This window comes from Canis lupus, chromosome 17 (genome assembly GCF_003254725.2).
Source record: "Canis lupus dingo isolate Sandy chromosome 17, ASM325472v2, whole genome shotgun sequence".
NCBI classification, from domain to species: Eukaryota; Metazoa; Chordata; class Mammalia; order Carnivora; family Canidae; genus Canis; species Canis lupus.
Genome location: NC_064259.1, coordinates 15,682,112 through 15,705,048, shown reverse-complemented (window position 1 = coordinate 15,705,048; position 22,937 = coordinate 15,682,112). Strand labels below are relative to the sequence as shown.

At 36.8% G+C, this 22,937-nt stretch overlaps 1 protein-coding gene across 6 annotated transcripts in view; it reads left to right on the top strand.

Annotated features, from left to right (window-relative positions):
* The window catches only part of LDAH (lipid droplet associated hydrolase), a 104,830-nt gene that overhangs the window by 70,406 nt on the left and 11,487 nt on the right, over positions 1–22,937 (top strand). For 5 of the 6 annotated variants that reach the window (XM_025454551.3, XM_025454552.3, XM_025454554.3 and 2 more), the window contains 2 exons: positions 2,879–3,113; positions 17,910–17,992. In XM_025454551.3, the coding sequence (XP_025310336.1) occupies positions 2,879–3,113; positions 17,910–17,992 (318 nt within the window). The remainder of the gene's footprint in view (positions 1–2,878; positions 3,114–17,909; positions 17,993–22,937) is intronic. The other variant, XR_004806449.2, reaches the window with a different exon arrangement.

Below are 22,937 nucleotides of genomic sequence, written 5' to 3'. Positions count from 1 at the left end.
GAAGAGGCTATGGCTCCCTACTCCCAAAGAATGTCTTATTTACCACCAAGACCACAAGGAACAGCACATTCTTACTTATGTGACAGAGGAGGAGACCTAGTAGAAGTCAAATTATTGTGACCAAGGGAGAAACAGCTACAATATCTCGGCTACTGTTGAGAGAAAAGGAAGTCTATAAGAAATGGCTCAGCACTCAGCTGACAGGACCAAGGAAAAACAAAGATGATTAGAAAGAAAAAAGTCCTCCATAGTTTTACCCTCAAGTCCTTGTTCTTTATTAGAGAGACTGTGTATCAGTGAGAATTACAGATCAACTTGAACATTTGGGCAATGCCATCCCTACAGGTTACTACAGAAAAGGATTGTCAACGGTAGAGGATGAGAGTCCACAAAAACCTGTACTGTACTGTCAGTTCTACCAGGAAAACTGCACTCAGTTCCTCCAGAAGGAGGAATATAAATACATAAGGGAAATGGCAAATCACCGGTACCTCAAATCAAAGGAACAGACTCACAGACTCAGTTAAAAGGTAGCTTTACCTAATTTCTAAAGAAGCATTTTGAATGAGAAAAGTAGTATCTTCATGATTTGAGGTTGGACAGAAATTTTTCAAACTAGGCACAAAGAATAAGTATAAAAGAAAATATTTAAATTCGCTTCCATCAAACTTAAGAACTTATGTCCATTAAGAAAAATATCAGAGATGAACAGGCAAGCCAAGGACTGCAACATGACAAAAGACGAGTACCTAGAATTAAAATAAAATAAAATAAAATAATAAAATAAAATAAAATAAATAAAAAACTACAAGTCAAGAAAGAAAGTGATAAGCAGCCTAACAGAAAAGCATGCAAGAGACTTGAATAAGCACTTCAAGGGATATAGAAACCATAAACATAAAAGCTGTTCAACCTTGCCGGTCATCAGAGAAACACAAAGCCATAGTGAAATACCGCTATTCATGAGGTTAGTCAAAATTACAAAGTTTGCCATAACCAAATTTAGTGCAGGTATGTAACAGCATGAATTCTCATGTCTGTTGGTATGGGGGGACATTCTTATAGCTACGTTGGGAAGCTATTTGGAATTATCTACTAAAGCTGAACTTTGGGCAGCCCCGGTGGCTCAGCAGTTTAGCACCTGCCTTCAGCCCAGGGCCTGATCCTGGAGACCCAGGATTGAGTCCCACGTCAGGTTCCCTGCATGGAGCCTGCTTCTCCCTCTGCCTATGTCTCTGCTTCTCTCTCTCTCTCTCTCTGTATCTCTCATTAATAAATAAATTTTCAAAAATAAATAAAGCTGAACTTATACATACCATATGATACAGTATTTCTACTTTGAGCGATACCATCAACAGAAGTACATGCGACCAAGAGGCATGTATAAAAATGTCCATAGTATCAGTAAGATAAATAGCAGTATGTTCATACAGTGGAAAACTACATAGCCAAGATAATAAGCTGTTGCTACATATATCAACATGGACGAATCTTATAAACAGTATTGAGTGAAGGAAGTAAAACACAAAAACATACTGTTGATTGCATTTATATAAAATTCATTCACAAAAGATTTAACTATCATATTAAGGAATATGTAATTAGTCTGCTTGAACTGCCATAACAAAATACCATAGACTAAGGGGCTTCAACAACTGACATTTTCTCAGTTCTGGAGGCTGAAAGTCCAAGATCAGCTTGCCCAGATGGTTAGTTTCTGGGGAGGCTTCTTGGCCTGTGGGTGGCTGTCTTCTCCATTGTGTGTTCACCGGACCTCTTTGTGTGTGCTTGGGAAGAGAGAGCCACCTCTTGAGAAGAGATTCATTCTCTGGTGAATCTCCTTGTAAGGATACTAATCCCACCTATTGGAGCCCCACTCTGTGACCTCATTTCTCTCTCCATATAATCACATTGGGAGTTAGGGCTTCAACTTATGATTTCAGGAGAGTCACAATTCAGTCAACTGCAGGACAATAACTATTAATATAAAGCAAGATAAGGAAGTGATTATAGTATTAAGGAATAAGTATTCATGTAAAGCAAAGTAAGGAAGGCAGGATAGGAGTTACCTAAGAGGTGAGCAGAGGTCGGAATTGGGATTGGAAGAACCCCTGCAGGCAGTGTTTTGTTTCTGGATCCAGAACAATAGAAATTATTTTTATCTATGAATTTTTAAAATATTGATATGGTAGCTAATGGTAAATTTAAAATGCTTTAGCAAAGCTCTTTCTTGTGGAGTATTATTAAAATATATTTCCTGATATCCCGATGAATTCAGTTGAAATTATATTTTTGTCCTTGAACATTTTCCCTTATAGGTAGAGATTCCCAGCTTTCCTTGTTTCTAGCCTGCATTTTACTAAGGTTAAATCAGGTGTCAGAAGTATGTTTGATCCTATTAAAGATTATCTTTTATTGGTAAGAGTAAGGAATAGAGAAGCTTATCAAGAGTGAACTATCCCCAAATATAATTAACAAAAGAAATGATGACCAGAACCAAAGTTCTTTATGTAGTTCTGATTTCTTCTGGTATCACTAGGCAGTGTGGTGGTATAAATATTAGAATGGAACATGAATGCCTAATTTTGGTGGTCTTTCAAAAGGATTGTGAATTGCTGTCACAATCAGGAAGTTATCTAGGAATCTGATTTGTTCCTCACCCTGAATATTAACCCCAGTAACTCAAGGGGACATCCTTATGCCTCCCCCAGATTGCTTGTGGACTGAGAAGACAGCTGATGGTAGTTTTTTGCAGCAGATCTTTAGTTGTATTCTGAAGCCCTGTCATTTGTCCTGTACTGTACTATATAGAAGAAACAATAAAACAGTGGGTTATCCCTTAAGAAAACTTCTCATCAAAGTATGTTTTGTATTATAGATAATTCGCTCCTTTCTGCTCTTTCCAACAATTGAGCGAATGTCTGAGTCACCGAATGGCAGGATCGCCACTCCACTCCTGTGCTGGCTTCGATATGCTCTCTATGTTTTTGCCTACCTTCTACTTAAACCATGGCCTGAGAAAATCAAGTCCTTTGTTATCAGAATTGCTCTTCAAATGATGAACCTGCAGAGCGAATTTTCGGTCCTAAACATATTAGAACCATTCTGCCTTGGTAAGCACATTTTAAAAGGTATATGTTTTTTCCATTTCTTTGTGTCTTCCTCAATTTCTTTCATACATGTTCTAAGTTTTCAGAGTACAGATCTCTTACCTCCTTGGCTCAGGGTTTATTCCTAGGTATCTTATAGTTTTTGGTACAATTGTAAATGGGGATAAATTCCTTGATTTCTCTTTCTGCTGCTTCATTATTGGTATATAGAAGTGCAACAGACTTCTGTGCATTGATTTAAAGAATGAAATCTTGCCATTTGCAATGATGTGGATGGAACTAAAATGTATTAAATAAGTCAGTCAGAGAAAGACAAATACCATATGATTTCACTCATATGTGGAATTTAAGAAACGAAACTGATGAACATAGGGGAAGGGAGGGAAGATAAATAGATAAAGAGAGGGAGATAAACCATAAGAGACTCTTAACTTAATTTTTAAAATATTAACTATAGGAAGCAAATTCAGGGATGCTGGAGGGGAGGAGGGTGAGGGGATGGGGTAACTGGGTGATGGGGCCCTAAGGAGGGCACTTGACATAATGAGCCCTGGGTGTTATATGTACCTGATTAAACACTAAATTCTACCCCTGAAGCTAATAATATGCTATATATTAACTAGCTTGAATTTAAATAAGATTCTAAAAAATACATAAATGAAAGAAATAAAAATTAAATGGATAGGTTTATTCTTGTATCACAATGCAGAATTACCTCAGACAGTGAGTGAATATCGAGCAAGGAATTATTTTTCTCCTAAAAGCTCAAAACTAGACATAAAATAAAAACAGACATAGAGGCTTTCATTTTCATTTTCATCAGGCTTTGATTTAAAAACTTATCCTTCTGATTCTCCACTCTAGCTGCCAGATGGTGGGAGAGAATTCTATATATAGTACATATGGACTCTATAGGAATCCAGAGTACACCTTGTTAGTCCAGTGTAAGAACTTAGGAGAAACCAGCCAAGGAAACCAGGCTCAATACTCCCATAGAGTGAATAAGCAATGCTTTTATTTTCCCTTTTACATGTTTTTGGAGGAGTTTAAATGACAAAAGTAATTAATAACAGTCATTGTACTGATTATATTTTCTGAATGTGCCAGGGAATATTTGCTACTATAGTTTTTGGCTTCAATTTTTGTTTTTAAATGTAAGCTACCTTTAAAAAAATAAAAAAATAAATAAATGTAAGCTACCTTTTTAGTTAATACTAATTTATAGGCTATTTATCAATTATTTTCATAATAAAATGATCCCTTCTTAATCTATACCTCAAAAGGTTATTGTAAGATGAAACATGATAATATATGCAAAGTGTCTATATAATATTTTATTTATAATAAGCCTCCAGTGAATGATATAACAACAATTGCAGCAGCAGCTAATGGCACCATTCTGGGTATTTACTTGTAGTCCTCAGAACTAATCTGTTTTGGATATTTTACTGTCCTCATTTTACAGGTGAAAATACAGAGATATAAAGAAGTTACATGATTTGCACAGTCATACAACTAGTGGGTAGTGTTTAGACTTTGGCAGTCTACCACTATACTAAAGATTCCTTTTACCATAGCTGCTATTGTCATCTTTTTGCCCCAGTCAGTTATAAAGGCAGGACTCCCAAAAGTTCATTATCTTTTCTTTATTTGTGGATTTTTGTCTGTTCCATGCTCTCTCCAACCCCCATTCTTTTAGTATACCCTAGCATAGCAATGGAAGAAGAGGAGAAAGGAAGAAAGGAAGCAAGATTCAGGGAAGTTATAAAAATCACAAAAACTGAAGTTGGAGAGGCCCCTTAAAGACCTGATCCAACCCCTTATCCTTCCTTCCTATCATAGAAGAGAAAGAGATGGCCTAAGTGAGAAGGGCATTGTCTGCATGTCAGAAACCCTTCTGCTGTATGGTTCTTGGACATTGATCAGACCAAAAGTTAGACTAGATGATCTCTAAGGGCCAATATACCTTTGGAAATTATTTGAGACCAAATGGAAGTCACTTGAAATTCTGGCAAACATATATAAAATTGGGGATCCCTGGGTGGCTCAGTGGTTAGCACCTGCCTTCAGCCCAGGGCATGATCCTGGAGTCCCAGGAATGAATCTCACATCAGGCTCCCCGCATGGAGCCTGCTTCCTCCTCTGCCTGTGTCTCTGCCTCTCTCTCTCTCTGTGTCTCTCATGAATAACTAAATAAATAATATTTTTTAAAAAAAATAAAATTACTCCACATATGCTTCAGTAAATCATTTTATTTCCCTTTACAGTTTCTTTTTCCTTTGGGCATTTTTCTTTTTACCCGATAGAAGGAATTATAAAAAGCATTTTCCAATTAGAGATTCCATTTTCCTACAAAGAATTCTGCTTCTAGAAGGATGGAATGGATGTACTTTTTCCTACTAAGTACCAAAACCCCCTGCATATTCAGTAACATGTAGAAGGGCAAGAGAAAAAAACACACACACACACACAAACACACAAAAAAAGAGAAAAAACACAGAAAACAAACAAACAAAAAAAACAAAAAGCAAAAAAAAACAAAAAGCAGAATGAAGAGAAAACAAGTAATAAAATGGCGTACAAGCTCTTCTAACATATCAATAATTACATTACATGGAAATGGTCAAAATACACCAATTAAAAGACAAAGATTGACAGAGTGGATTAAAAACATTACCTAAGTATATGCTGCCTTCAGTTCAAATATAATTATACAGGTAGATTGAAAGTAAAAAAATGGAAAGAGATACATTATGTAAACATTAATCAAGAGGAACCAGGAATGACTGTCTTAAAATCAGATAAAGTAGACTTTAGAGCAAAGAAAATTACAAGGGACAGAGAGGGACACTGCATAATAACAATAAGAAGTTCAATCTACCAAGAAGATAGAAGACATAGCAATCCTAAACATGTGTACACCAAACAAGAGAGTTGCAAAATATATGAAGCAAGACTGATAGAACTGAAAGAAGTAATGGACAAATCCACAATTATAGTTAGATACTTAAGAACACCTCTCTCAACAGTTGAAGGAACAAGACAGAAAATTAGCAAAGATATAGAAGAAGTGAACCACAGTATCAACCAACAGGACTTAATAGATATTTATAGAACACTTCACTCAAAACATCTGAGTTTCTGATAAGCATTAGATAGGAATGCCTGATTATCAAACTAACTGATTATCAAACTATCTGTGCTTTTCTTATACCTCTTTAGAAATATTTTCTAAAGCCATACCAGGACACAGAGTATACGAAAGTTTTATTTGTTTTTCTATATATGTTTAGTGGCTGTGTAACACATACGAGATATAGTCAAGTGTTTAATGTTTTTAACTAAAAGAGGTAATTATATAAAGATGTTTTCCAGTTTTTCTACAGCAGAGTTCTAAGCACCCTCTTAGAGAAGTGGGCTACATAAGCTGTCCTTGAAGGATAGGAATCTTCCTTTCAGCTATAGTGATTGACCTCCTACTATGTCTTCCAGTGGCCCCAAGTGCAAGCATCAAGAAACAAGATAGTTTGGATGACACTCTACCTTCCCTGGCTCAAGAAAACCAAAGCGTTCTAGCCACATTGCTCCTTCGGGACCCTGGGATTCCTTTTCTGCACAAGCACTGTAGAGTTATACTATGTGCAAATTACACTCTAAAGTAAACTGAGCTATCAGCTACCTTGCTTCATATCTGTTCCAAACATCCAAAGTCCAAACAAACTTTTAGAGCATAGCTTTCCTATTTCTGCCATCCTTGCTTCTCTGATTTTCTTTTGTCTTTGTTCTAGATCTGGCCTTCTGATGTAAGCAGTACTTCAGTGGTCTCTTTTTTTTCCATATTTCCCACTCAGTCTGTATAACCTTGAAGGCAGGCGAGAATTACTTGTCTTTTTTCTTTGGACCCTTGGTTCATTGTCTATTTGTGTCTTAATTAAATCTCCCAGTAGTCATCCTAGGCTGATCCTTAACCAAGCATTTCAACCATCCTAGCAAGCCTCTTGCTACCTTGGGATCCCCTTGGGATCCCCCATCACCCTTGTCTCCTCTTGCAACAAGTACCACAGAAACTGCCTCTGCCCAGGCTTGCCCTGGCTATCCCTTAGGTGATTCCCATCACCTTGCTTACTACAAAAGGAAGATGGTCCCAGCTGAGAGAGACCAATACTCATAAGACCATGGCTTTTGCAGATAATAGTGGCCTCCTCCCAAGCTTGTATCCCATGAATGGTAGAGGTAAATCAGTGTTCAAACCAACCCACTTGAATCGGAAGTATGATTTTTAGGTTACACAAAGAGAGGGCTAATCAAGAGGAAAAAGCGGGGTCCAAGATTATTCTCAGTGGTCTGTAACATCTGTGACATCCCTGCAGACCTGTTTCCCTGGCTTTACTGTCACCCAGACAGTGACCTTTAACATGCCAGCTTGACTTTGAGTAGGCCTTACGGTGTTTGCACATTATGTAATGTCTGTGCTTCAGTAGAAATCTTACAGAAACAAATGGAGGAAGTTTGCTAGTCCAAATAGTGGATAATAAATCCTGCCCTATCTAGATAGACACTGATTTTCTGTATCCTTTAGTTTATACACATATTTTTTTGTTGTAGTAAGGTCCGAAAAATTCAAGGAACCAAAATATTCAAGTATTTCAAATGCTGTTGCCCTTTTGGCAAAGATGGCACTTCCTTTGGGCTGGGAGTCCATGTATTAGCCTTCTTCCCCAGATTGAGTGAGTGAAACATCAGTTCCTATCTGGCATTCAGAGAGTAGCCCTAATTCAATTAGCATATTTTATAAACTTTACCACAGTGTCCATCAGATCAATTTACATAATTAGATTGTTTTAAATGTTGTTTTTAAAGAAAATATATGGGGTTTTTTACTTTAATTTTAATTCTGGAATGTTTGCTGCTACATATTTTCTTTATAATAGATGTTCTTCTACTTCATAAGGAATAGGCTTTTCACTGAGACAGCTAAATTGGATTTCCTGATCAAAGCTAAAAGCAAATATATTTTAGCTTAGCAGTATCACAGGTCAAGATAATTAACTTTAAAAAATATTCTAGGGTCTTTTCGTTAGTTAGGCCAAATTGATGTTTTAATTCCTTTCAGTTACCTAACTAGAAAAACATAGTGCAGAGACAAAGGGCATTCCTGGTAGGTTATATTACTTTATTGCATACATTCTTGTAAAAAAAAAAAAAAAAAAAAACTTGTGTTATCTTTCCTTTCCTTGATCTGTGTAGAAATAACTATTTTAAACACATACAGTGATATGAAATGAACTCTTCAATGAACTGACACATAACCTTTACTAAAGAATCACACATTTCTTCTCAAAATATTTTTAACTCAATCTCAGAAAAAATTTTTTGAGTAAGACAAAACCAGACTCCCATGCTACCTATTCTCTTATTTATGGTGTAGCTTAGAAAAAATCTGTTGTTAAAAGGCAACTGCAACTTTAATAATTCTTAGAAATCTAGCCTGAAATGCAGCATGACAGAGAAGTTTTGTGTGTGTGTACATGGTCAGTATTAGGATTTAGGATAAAAGGTAATGATTGGATACAATACTAGAATACTAGACCATCTCTAGTTTAAAATTAAATGACTCAATGAAAGCTTTACTATAGCTTTCTAAAGAAATTTGTATGTGTATGTTATCCTGCTATTCTAAGAAGTTGTATTATTTTTTTCTAAAAAAAAATCATACACCTTGAGTGGTGTTTTTCCCTTTGGTGAACTCAGTGTCACAGAGATAAGGTGATCCATTTGCAGACTAAATGGATGGTTATAATAACGAAAATAATGGTAAAATCAAACAAACCGAGGCATTCTACTGTGGAACCCTACAGGAGGCATTGGATTACGTGTCACCAAACTAGCAGGACAACTTGGCTTCCAGTCCCCAACTTCTACCTTAGAAAACTATCTGTGCATCTCCCCCAGACTTCTTATTGTATCACTCATTGTGGTTTTACTTCCCTCTGCATTTTCCCTCACTGCTGAGACGAGTGCTTTAGGAGACCTAATTTTTGGCCAGTCTCAACAAAAACCCTTAGACTCTCCCTCTTACCTGCAGGGATCTGTCCCAGTTTATACCAGTACATCCCTCCTTGGCTCACCAGTGTGATTGGGTTTCTGCCCCCAGTTCTGGGCTCCCCTGTAACATCAGCTTTGCACCACTTCCAGGAAAGCAACAGGTTTTTCCTCCCAACCACTGCCCCCCTACAACTCTTCCAAAAAACAACATCAGCTCAGTCCCTCCTAATCTTATTTAACACCCTTACGGATACCTGCCATGAACCAAGTACTCAGATAAGCCCTGGAAAGAATAATAAATAAAGCTCTTGCCTTTAAGTTAACTTCCAGCATGGTCAGGGAGACAAATGTGAAGAATTTTAAACTCTCAGAGTTAGGGCTTTCATGAGAACAGATAGAGGAGAAATCAGTTCTCCCTGGGTCAGGAACAGAGAATAAGACTACTGAATTTGGCTTGAAGATGAGTTTGGATTTTTCCAGAAGGACGGAATAGCATCAAGATAGGTGATGAAATTCAATAGAAGGCAATTCTCCATTGTAGATTACATATACTTGGAGAACTTAATGATGCCATCTGACTTGTGAGATGAAAATCCTTCTGTCTTCCAATGTCAGCCCCCACTCCTTTCATCCCCTTAGCCACTCTCCTGCGAGGTGAAGTGCTGTAGTGATCCTTGAACAATGAGCAGGTTTCAGAAGATATAGTAGCAAAGTATAGTATATTAGACTCCTCAGTTTGTTTTCTTTGTACCTGTATTGAGATTTGTAATGGAAAAAAACAAGTAAACAATTCCCATTCTTCTAAGTCATTCTCTTTCCTTCATGTTCATGTTTTTGTTTCCATTACTCTTGCTCCTGGATATTTCCCTCACTGTGGTGCTTGAAACTCTGAATTCTGCTGGGTTTCCGAGAATGCTGTTGACAATCATTGCCAAGAGAAATGTGTTTTCCCCTTAGGAAATTACATGTCCATTTGGTATTATTATTTCTGACCACTGTGTTGTGTTATGAGCATTTCTGAGGAATGAAAAAGATGGCTTCCTTGGAGCAATTACTGGAAAGGAAACTGGTATGTTACTTTCTTTAAAAAAAAAAAAAAAAAAAGTATACTTAGATCAGAAATTATCAGGGAAAAAAAGAATAGAAATAAAGACAGGGTAAGGTACATTCTCTGATAAGAAATTTTACTCTTGGAAATATAAAATTCCTTACAAGTGATTTGCATTTTTAAGTTGCTCCTAATTTTGGAATAACACTACAGAAAATTGATTAAAACATAAATGTTTTTACCTGCATGAATTATCCCAAAGTAAACTCCCATATAACACACACCCAGCTCAAGAGTCACCGTTGCCTGGATCTCAGAAACCTCCCTTAAGGCCCTGCATTTCCAAAAATCCACTTCTGAGCTCATTCGGGCTGTTGGCAAGAGTCCATTTTATGTGGCCTTATGACTGAGGTCCCCACTGTCTTGCTCACTATGAGCCAGGGATCCCTCTCAGCTCCTAGAAGTCACTCTGTTCCTTTCCACGTGATCTCCAGCTTCAAACCAGCAGTGAAACTTCTAGTCCTCTTAGCACTTTGAATCTCTGACTTCCTCTTCTCCCACCAGCCAGAGGAAAACTCAGATTTTGAAGGATGTGTGTGATTAAAGTCATCTCTACTCTATGATGTAATCTCATCATGGGGGTAATACATCATCAGATTCACAGGTGCCACCTGCACTCAAAAGGGAGGAGACTGTAGAAGGACAAGTAGTATTGTGTCACTTGCCCTCTGTTTTCTGCTGCTCTTAAATGCTACCTCTGTCAAAAATCCAGTATCCATATATGCATAGTCATTTCTGGAAGAGTTTATATAGAATCAATATTATTTTTTCCTTAAATGTTAAGTAGAATAGACCAATGAAGTCCTCTTGCCCTGGAGTTTTCTTTATGAAAAGGCTTTAAATTACAAATTTAATGCCTTTAATAAATAAAAGACTTTTCAAGCTGTTTGTTTTCAAGTAAGCTTAAGATTTGTGATTCTGTTCATTTTATCGCTTGTCGAATTTCTTAGCATAAATTTGTTTACAAAATTACCTGATTATCCTTTGGCATCAGTAACATCTGTAAGGTATCACTTCTCTTTCCTGATACTAATGTTTTATGTCTCATGTCTTCTCTTGTATTTTTTTTTCCTGATCGGGCTGCCTAAAGGCTTATAAATTTTACTAAACTTGTTCTTGGTTTCATTTATTTTCTCAATTGTTTTTCTGCCTCCTATTTCATTAATTTTTGCTATGAACATTATTATTTACTTTATTCTGCCTACTTTGGAGTTAATTTTCTCTTTCTAGTTTTTTACAGTGGAACTGAGGTCATTCATTTGAGATCTTTATCCATTTCTAAAGTAGGTGTTAAAGCTTTATAAATTGCTTTCTAAATACTGCTGTGATCATGTCCCACAAATTTTGATATGTTGTGTTTTTATTTTTATTCACCTCACAGTACTCTTTTATTTCCCTTTAGATTTCTTCTTTGACCCAGGGGTTTATTAAGAAATGGATCATTTCATTTCTACATTTTTTTAATAATAAATTTATTTTTTATTGGTGTTCAGTTTGCCAACATACAGAATAACACCCAGTGCTCATCCCGTCAAGTGCCCCCCTCAGTGCCCGTCACCCATTCACCCCCACCCCCCGCCCTCCTCTCCTTCCACCACCCCTAGTTCATTTCCCAGAGTTAGGAGTCTTCATGTTCTGTCTCCCTTTCTGATATTTCCTACCCATTTCTACATTTTTGACGATTTTCCAGATATCTTTCTGTTATTGATCGCTAATTTGGTTCCATTATGGCCAGAGAACATATTTTGTATGATTTTAATTGTTTAAATGACATGATACATGTTTTATGGATCAGGATATGGTTTGACTTGAGAAATGCTCTGTGGATACTTGAAAAGAATGTATGTTCTGTACTTGTTAGTGAGACTGTTCTATAGATATCACTTAAGTCAAGTTGATTGATGGTATCATTTTCTGATTTTACTGATTTTCTAACTATTCTATCAATTATTAGAAGATGAGTGTCAAAATCTCTCACTACTATTTATGGATTTGTCTATTTCTTTTTGTATTTCTATTAGCTTTTACTTCACATATTTTGAAGTTCAAACTTACTAGGTGCATAAACATTTAGGACTTACACCTTCCAGATGAATTGACCCTTTATCTATGGTAATATTCTTGGCTCTGAAACTCATTTTTTATGATATTAATATAATCATTCCACCTCTCTTTTGACTCATGTTAGCATGACATATCTTTTTCCATTTTTTAACTTTTAGTCTTTATAGGTAAGGTCCATTTTTTGCAGGCAGCAAATGTTGAATCTTGCTTTCTTACCAGCTCTGCCTTTTAATTTGAATGTTGAAACAATTTAAATTTAATGTAGTTACAAACCGGGATGGCTTAAATCAAATCTTGATACATATTTTCTATTTGTCTCTACAGTATCATATTAAAACAAAAAATGATTAATAAGTCGACAAATGAGATAAAATGTATCATAAAAAATACCCAATTGATTTATAGGAAGGTAGGAGAGAAGTAAAAATGGGACAAAGAACATGATACTCTACCACTTTTACAGTCTTCAGATGATACTGTCCTATACTAAAAAGTTAACAGTAAGCCCTTTCTCTCTCCTAGCATGGACACTTTTGTCACGTATTTTACTTATTTGACATGTTATTATTATTTTGCTTTAAACAGTCAATTGTCTTATAAAGAGGTATAAATAACAGAGTAATGTATTTTAAATTTACCCACATAATTACTATTTCTGGTGTCCTTTATCTCTGTGTAGACACAATTGTATGATTATCATCTTTTTGCTTTAAGTATTTTCCATAACATTTCTTTTTTTTTTTCATAACATTTCTTGAAGTTCTACTAATAGTTAATTCTTTCAGTTTTTGTATGTCTGAAAATGTATTTTGTCTCCACTTTTGAAAGCTTTTTTCACTGACTGTAGAATTCTAGATTGGCAGGGTTGTTGTTGTTGTTGTTGTTGTTTTTCCCCCTTTCATTGCTTTAGAAATGTTCCTCCACTCTCCTAGTTACATCATTTAAAGAAGAAACCTGCTGTCTTTTTAAGTCTTGGTTCCTCTATATGTAATGCAGTTGACCCTTGAACCAATGTGAGGGACAGGGGCACAACTCCCCACCATGCCTTTAGAAATCTGTGTATAACTTTTGATTCCCCCAAAATTTAACTATTAATATCCTACTGTTGATCAGAAGCCTTACCAATAATATAAACAATTAACACATATTGTATATATTGTATGTATTATATACTGTATTCTTACAATAAAGTAAGCTAGAAAAAAGAAAACATTATTAAGAAAATAATAAGGAAGAGAAAATACATTTATGGTACTATCCTGTATTTACCAAAAGGAATCCATGTATAAGTGGACTCATACACTTTAAACCTATGTTGTAAAAGGGTCAAGCTGTACATCATTTTTATCTACTTTTAAGATTCTTCTCTTTATCACTCATTTTAAGCAATTCATTATGTACTTTAGTATACTTTTCTTCATGGTTCTTGTGCTTTGTGATTCTTTGAGCTTCTTGGATTTGTGAGTTTATGGTTTTAATATTTTAATATTTTTAAGATATTTTTCTGTACCTCCCTTCTTCAGAGACTCCAGCTACGTGGCATATGACATATGACACCACTTTGAGGTTCATTTGTGGCCCACTGATATTCTGTTCTTCCCCCACTCCACCCCAAGTTCTTTTCTGTGGGGTGTTTTGTTTTTTTTTTTTATAGTTTCTGTTGCTCTGTCTTCAATTCACTAACTTTTCCTTTATGATGTCTACTCTGCCATTATCCCATCCAGTGTATTTTTCATCTCTAGAGGTTTGGCATGAGTCTTTCTTATATCTTCCCTAACTCTATTTAATATGTTCAATATTTCTTCTCAAATATATAGAATAGGTTATAAAACTTTCAATATCTGTGAATACCAATTTTTTTAAAATAGACTAATTTTGCTATAATTCAAATGCCATAAAACTCACTCTCTTAAAGTACACAATTCAGTGGTTGTCTTTTAGTATATTCTCAGAGTAGTGCAACCATGACAACTATCTGACTTTAGAATATTTTTCTCAGAGTAGTGCAACCATGACAACTATCTGACTTTAGAATATTTTCATCACCTCAGAGAAACCCCATGCCCATCTCTACCCATTTCCACCTCTCCCCAGTCCCTGACAACCACTAATCTACTTTTTCTCTCAATGTATTTGCCTATTACGGACATTTAACATAAAAGGAATTATACAGTATGTGACCTTTTGTGACTTGCTTCTTTGATTTAGCATAATGTGTCCAGGGTTCATTCATGTTGTAGCATACAGCACTACTTCATTATTGATCAATAATACTCATTTTATGCTGATAGCATATTTTGGTTTTCTATTCATCAGTTGATGACTGTGCAGATTGTTTCTACCCTTTGGTTATCATGAACAGTGCTGCTGTACACATTCACATAAAGTTTTGTGTGGACTTCTGTTTTCACTTTTTGGGGGTTTGCGCCTACAAATGGAAATGCTGGATAAATGCAGTAACTCTATATTTAACACTTGAGCAAGTGTCAAACTGTTTTCCAAAGTACCTGTACAATTTTCAATGCTACCCATGATGTATGAAGGTTTCAGTTTCCCTGCATCCCTGTCAACACTGGCTTTTGTTCGTCTTTTTTCTTGTAGCCATCCTATTAGGGGTGATGTGGTATGACACTGTGGTTTTGACTTGCATTTCTTTGGTGACTAATAAAATGATGTTGAGCATCTTTTCACACACTTACCATCTGTACTTTTTCTTTAGAGTAAGGCCTGTCCAAATCCTTTGCCCATTTTTATTTTTATTTTTTTTAAAGATTTATTTATTTTAGACAAAGAGGGAGAGAGAGAGAGCACAAGCAAGGGAGTGAGGAGCAAAGAGTGGGAGAGAAACTCAAGCAGACTCTACGCTGAGCATGTGGAGCCCAAGGCAGGGCTTGGCTCATAACCCTGAGATATGACCTGAGCTAAAACCAAGAGTCGGATGCTTAACCAACTGTGCCACCTAGGTGCCCCTTTTGCCCATTTTTAATGAAATTTTTGTCTTTTTATTGTTGAGTTGTAGAGTTCTTTATGTTCTAGATGCTAGATCCTATGGGATATATCTTTTTTTTTTTCATTCTGTGCATTGTCTTTTCGCTTTCTTGATGGTGTCCTTTAAAGTACAAACAGTGTTGGGCAGCCCAGGTGGCTCAGCGGTTTAGCACCGCCTTCAGCCCAGGGAGTGATCTTGGAGACCCAGGATCGAGTCCCACGTTGGGCTCCCTGCATGGAGCCTGCTTCTCCCTCTGCCTGTGTTTCTGCCTCTCTCTCTATGTGTGTATCTCTCATGAATAAATGAATAAAATCTTTTAAAAATAAATAAATAAATAAAAATAAAGTACAGTGTTAATGTTTATGAAAACCAGTTTATTTTTACTTTTCTCACTTATGCTTTTAGTGTCATGTCTTAGAACCCATTGCCTATTCTGAGATCACCAAGATTTATTCTTATGTTTCCTTCTAAGTTTTATAGGTAGATTTAATTGTTAAATTTAGGACTATAATTCCTTGTTAATTAATTTTTGTATATGATATGAGACGGCGGTTCAACCCATAATATTGTGTGTGTATATCCAGTTTTCTCAGCACTGTTATTTGAGTGTTTACGAATTTTATTACCTTTGTAATTTTGGAATCAGTTTTAATTAATTTATATCCTGATTTGGGGTTGTATTTTCCTGCCTTACATGCTTGATAACTGTTTATGGCATGCTTTATTTTATTAATCTTACCTTTTTGGATGCCGGATATTTTTGTATTTATGTAGATGTTCTTGAGCTTTGTTATGGGACAGTTCTATTACTTGCAAGTTCTGTTCTTGCTTTTAAGCTTTGTTAGTTGATTGCAAGACAGCATTCAGTTTAGGGTGTTTAGGGTCAGTTTTACCCACTACCAAGGCAAAACCTTTTCCAAGTCCTATAGTTGATATACCATTAATTACAAAATTTTCCTAGTAGGCTAGTAAGAACAGTAACTACTCCCTGTCTGGGCACTGTTTCCTCTAAAGCCTTTTTGGTGGTTCTTTCTCCAGCTTCTGGTGATGTCTCACAGGGTAGTGCCAGTCAGTACTTAGCTGGAACTGAAGAGGAACCGTCTGCTAGTCTCTGGAGCTTTCTCCCCTCCTCCACTTTCACCAGCTCTCTCCCCTCCATGACTCTGCCAGTACAAAACCACACACTGACTTCCCCAGCTCTGCCTCTTTCTTGTACAGTGTGTCCAGAATTTGTTTTTAATCAGCTGTGACAAAGTGACAGGCACAGAGAACTGCCTTTGGAATAAGAATTTATTCCCTCCAGTTCCCAAGAGGAGACAGGGTAGAAGGAAGGCATGAGGAAAGTGGAGGGATACCAGGGGACACCTTGTTTGGTTGGAGAGATTACAGACACTGATTCATTCCAGCCAGTGATAGAAAAAATATAAGTCTTATAAAACTTTAGGTACAGCTAATCACTCAGTGAAGAAAAGCAGAATTCGTATTTTCAGACTATTCAGTGAAAAGAAATTTTTAAGAGATAGCAAAGGGGCACCTGGCCAGCTCAGAAGAGTGTGCAACTCTTGATCTCAGGATTTTGACTTCGAGCCCCATACTGGGTGTAGAGATAACTAAAAAAATAAATAAACTTTAAAATTAATAAATAAATAAATACGAGATTAAAACATCACTTACACTAAAGGGGGTGGGAAGGAGTATGGGAAATCAAAAGAAAGCAAAGCATATACAAAACAGGATAACTGGACTCAAACCAAGTATCTCTTCTATCAACATACGTGACTATGTTAGGTCCCTTTAAGAGGTACTTTCAAATTACATTTTTAAAGAGGTCTGCTTATGATTTCAAGAGACATTCTTAAAATGAGAAAAGATTGAAAATAAAAGGACAAATATATCAGGCAGATGATGACAAAGAAGAGATCAAAGTGACAATAATAATACTATTCAAAATGGAACCCAAGGCACACAGCACTGAATGAAAATTTGCATACCAGTATGAGAAAGCAACTTAAATGTGTGCTGTCTCTGGTTTTCTTCCTCTTTCTCAGGTATGTGACATCTATCTAGAAAGGGAGAGGGTCAGCTTTGCTCCTCATGCAGTCAGTACAATGGGACTAACCCTCATTGAAAGCTCTTAGGGAGCCTTTAAACCTATTTTAAAATAAGCATTCATCTTAATTGTAACTTTAACAAAAAATAAAATAAAAAGGATAGTTTCACATTAGTAACTGCCTGCCATTTCCCTGGTGTGCATGATTTACCTGTAAACATCTGTGCTTTTAATCCTTAAATCATAAAAATACATTGTTCAGGTGCACCACACATCATCTGACGTGGTATCTGACATGAGGCCGTCCTGCTGCGTGTTGCTATTGAGAAAGGCAGGTGAGGGAAAGAACAGGTTCTTTTGTAGGACATGGTCTTGTTTCCAGAGACCAGGCTGACTCACACCTGTCTCTGGGCATCAGTGATAACTTCACATCAGACACTGCTTGCTGAATGGAATAGAGGAACCAGGGATTAAATACAATTAATTTGACATTTGTGTTTGGTCTATATATTCTAAGTGTCTGACTCTTCTTTTCAAATGTAGCCAATGCTGCCTACCTTGGAGGCCAAGAAATGATGAAAGTGGTGAAGAGAGACAACGAAACCATAAAGACATATTTATCTAAGGTAATCATTTTGGTGCTGCAAGGAAGTAAGTAGATGGGCAGAAATATTTACTGAGCATGAAGTGCTGGAATTGGTTAGAGTCTATGAGACCTCAAGGGTTTGTGGGTTTCCTATAATGTTCCACTTCTAGTTCAAATAAGGCAGTTCTTGAAAGTTGCATAGGAAGTAAGCAAAGCTGACCATATACTTCAGTAGATACTTAAATATAATTTACCACCTGTTTTTGTAAGGTTTGTTTTTAGAATCAGTGCTTCTCTCTAGGGCCTTATGCTGAGGAGACTCTCAATAATATTTATAGAATGAATGAGGTATATTAAAATGTAAGTAAAACACTGGACAAGAACTAATATCGCTATGACCTGTTGACTCAGCCTGTCTTTTTTTATTCTCCAGTGCATTAGGGTAGGGATGTTCAGCTGTGACACCAAGACCAGGTTTCTGTACAAGCAGGTGCAGAAAGGCAAAGACTGAAATATTTAGCATTTGGGAGTTACTGCTGCAAACGTCAAAGTCTTACACAAACACAGTTGAAAGCACCAGTCTCTGAAACAGTGAGGATACCATGGTCAAGAATATATCTAAGAACCCTAGAATTGGTGGCTCTGGTACTCCTGTGGCATCATTTGTCTGTCTGTCCATTCCAAATAGGATAGAGCTACGCTGTCTAAATACCATAGTCAGCAGCCAGTATGGTTATTTGCAGCTAATCTGAAAGGAGATGTGCTCTAAGTATAACATACACACTGAGTTTCAGAAACCTAGTACTTAAAAGAGATAAAGTATTTCATTAATATTTGTATATTGATTATATGTTAAAATGATAATATTTTAGACTATTGGGTTAAACAAAATAGACTGTTAAAAGTAATTTCATCCATTCTGTTAAACTTTTTTTAATGTAGTTACTAGAAAATTTTAAATTACATATGTGTCTTTATATTTCTGTAGGGCTGTGCTAATCTAGAACTTTACAGTAAGTGCTGACCTGTGACATCTGCAGGTTATAATGTAATGAGCCCAGCCGAGTGGCCAGCTCTTACAGGGCCCAGGAACCTATAGTCTGCAAATAAAATCTTAGATGTCCGCCCCCTGGGTTTAGAATGTTTTCATAAACTTTGAGACATTTGACTTAAACTTGCTACAGTGTTCATATTTCTAGAACCTCCCAATACAATTATCTTAAAGCAAGAAATATATGTGTATGTGTTCTTTAAAATATATTTTTTCTTAAAAAAAAAAAAAGGTTTTTTTCCAGAATATTGATCTATAGTAGCTTCACCCAGAGAGGACTTTTGAAAATCTGTATTTGTCTTATGGCCATAGTACTCATCTTTTTCTAAAATAGCATTTGGCTAGAGATTGAAATTTTGAAGCCAGAAGGAAACCCTCACTAGCTGAATGGGGGAGTTTGGGGGCCTCAGAAGGACACTTTCTCCAGGGCTTTCAGCTGTTTCCAGTCATTGAAGGATGTAAAAATACAAGAAAAAGAGTATTTTATTTTTCAGCTAAATTATAAGTGAATTTGTTTCAAAAATGCATTTAAGTTCTCAAGGCTAGAAGTTCATAAAAACAACTCAATTCCCAGTTAATAATAAGACTGGCAGATGCTCACTTCCAAAATTCACACTTACAGAATGACTAGACCCATCATGTGTCAAAGCCCATCTTACCACCTGTGGAAGCCAGCTGCTATAAAATACTCATCATCTCTGGATTCTGTTTGTATGTTGTGCTCAGGAAGAGGTCAAAGGAAGGTGCTAACTTATTCCTGTCCTAAGTTAAATCCATATGCAAGTGTAATCATTCCCAGATCGAAGTCTGCTTATGGTAACTATGTCAGGACTGTAAGTTTACTGAAACTTCTTTAAGAGAAATATGGGGGGATAATAGTAGATGGCAGGCATTTCAAGGTTATTATTAACGCAGTCACAGGAATAAACTTTTCCAACTACAGGGCGTAGTTTTGTTTTGTTTTTTAAGATAGCACAAAAGGTACTGGTGGAATTTGGGAAAGCAAAGCATTGTTTAGTTTAAGGATGCAAAACTACCTTGCCATGAATTGATTATCCTTTGTACTGACTCAGTTTGATCTCTCCATTAGAATAATACGGTTCCGATTCCTAAGTAAAATGAGGTACAGAGAGACAGGAAGTTTATTGCAACTTTTTGTGTCTATAATGAAAAAAGAGGAAACATGCTGTAATTTAATATTGGTGAAAGTCGAATCAATATACGGCCCCATCTGCTTGAGAAAATAAGGAAACTTGAAAGGGCATGTAGTTTTAGGAAGGTAGTGGCCATTGCCTCTTGCCTTCCCAACAATCCTGACAAGTGGTTCAACTTGAAAACCAGTTCCCAAGACTAGACATATCCCTTTTTAGGTACTTTAGTCCAAGGAACTCTATCCCATTTCAGCCCCGAACATTGGCGTTCAAAAACTTCATACCTATCTGCCAGAACTGTCCAGTGTGAAGACTCTGTGAGCCACATACTTTGTTGCAAAAATATTTGAAGGTATCTCAATTATTCAACTAATTTTAAAACAGTTCTGAAAAATGTGTCTTTGTGCCATCCAGTCAGGAAGCCGCAAGAAAGTCTAAAAATAGTCTCTCTACTACATCATAGGGATGGCTTTCAGATTCTTTCTCATCTGCTAGAAAACTATCACACCATAAACTGCAGGCTTTGGTTCTACATTCAGATTTTCTGCCACTGAATTTCCATTGTCCACATGAAGAGAACTTCTTGAGGAAAATGGACTTTTTAACTCTGAAAAATCTACTGGACTAATTGCCTATTGCCTGCCTGCCTTCCTTCCCTCCCAGGTCTGCAGACTTTATATACAGTATCAGGCAGTTGTGTTTATTAGCAGTGCTTCAGTACTACATAAAGTTATTTTCCTTTCTTGGAGCAAATATACCAGCCTCCTATTTGCTTCCGAATGAGTATACTATGGCCTGTGGCATCAAAGATTGTGTTCTATCTTTACCTGACTGAAGCCACCTATCCTTTAAAACTTGGCTCCAATGTCATCTCCAGGAGGCGTTCCTCAGCCCCTGGTTTTGGTTAGATGTTCCTCCCCCAGCCCTTCCCCTGTGTAGTTATAATATTGCATTTTCCACACAGTGTTTAAGTGGTCAGTTTTCCCCTCCTGTGTACCTTCAGGTCAGGAATTATGTTTTTCTCATCTCGGTATCTCTAAAGACTCAGCACAATGTATGATACCTGCTGAGTTAATAAATAAATGTGTACTAGATGGATAGATGGATGGGGAAGCCATTTGGGCATAGATTCTAAGACTTTTTTGTGCCACGGGTCTCTTTGGCCCTACTCAAAATAATGGTTTTAAGTACATAAAATAAATACATGAAATTACTACAAAAAAGCAATTATATCGAAATAGAGTTATCACAATAACTTAAAAACAAATTTGTGATAGTTCGTACACCTTTATTAACACATTAAATAATGAGATATAAAAATAGCAGTCAGAATTAATAAGTTTATAGTAATGAGCATAAATAATAATGAGCATAAATAACTTTTTAGTTATCTTCAACAAATTTCCTGTGATTTGAAAACTTCAATAATTTTATAGGTGACAAAATGTAGATGTCACTCATACTACTATTGTTTGTTGCCTGTATTCATAATTGAAGGAAATACTAAATTGTAGTTAGAGGTTAGCAAAAAATGTCATCTTTTTCCCAAGCAAGTTTACGTTACCCTTCCCCCACTGTCACCACATCTGCATGAACCCATGTGGACCCATAGATTCCCCCCCGGCCAGTGAGGAAGCCCTGCTATAGAGACACTAGAAGTGGTTAGGCAGCATGGTATCGTGGCTTGGGTGCTGGCTGGTCTGAGAACAAGAAGCCATGAAATGCCACCCTAAAAAGATGAGGTTAGTTTGAGCTGTTGTTGAGCTATTGAAGGCTTAAGCAAAAGAGTAATGACCAGAGTGATAGCCAAAATGTTTGACAACCTTTTGGCATAGCCAGTTACCCATCAGAACATGTGCCATCAATGAACAGCTAGACAGTTGAGAGCTACCAGTTCATATCAGTCAGCCCTAGGAATGTGGCTGGATTAACAAATGATAGGGATTATTGGGTGGGAGGATGTATGGAAAATATTGGAGAAGGATGAAATTTGAGGTAGGGAGACCATTCAGGAGGTTTTTACAAGGACTGAGGCAGTGGGGTGGGGGCAGAGAGGAGGTAGGATAGGGAAGATTTAGGAAGTAGAGTCAGAAACACTTGTACTAACAGGACAGGAGAGAATGAGGAAGGAAGAGTCTCGGATTATTTCTCTGTATTTAGATTGGTAACAAGATAGGGAACGTGGGGAGAGAAGTACTAGCAAGCTGTGGGAGGTAGTTCAGAAACTAGTTCATCTGGGTCCTTTGAGATACCTATGGGACACTCAAGTGGACACATGTCCGGCAGGCAGCTGGACCTATGGGTGTGAAGCTTAGAATGGTAGTCTGGGCTGAACTTTGATTTGGAAATAATAGAGATAGATTTGAAGCCATGAGCCTGGATAACAGTAACAAAAGGAAGTAGTATATGGAGAGAAGACATCTAAAGATGGATCCTTGGGAGCACAGCTTAAAAGGTTGGGAAGAAGCAAAGGAGGTAATAAATAAGACAGGAATGGAGGGAGAGGGGTGGGAATGAGGACCACAATAAAACAAGCCCAAGTAAGGGAATCAACTGTTCATTTTCGCCACCCCCATCCCAATTCTTTTGGGAACCCCTGGGGCATGTTCTGCTTTATGAGGCACCTGGTGTGTCTGAGGCAAATAGGTCAGCATTCGCTTGTTCTGTCATTGTTCTAAACTATAAGGAAATGTATGTCCCATTCACAGAAAAGTGAATTTGTGTTTGGTTTAGAAACTTGAAGTTTTCATTTGAAACTCACTTAGGAGGGAAACTCTAAACTG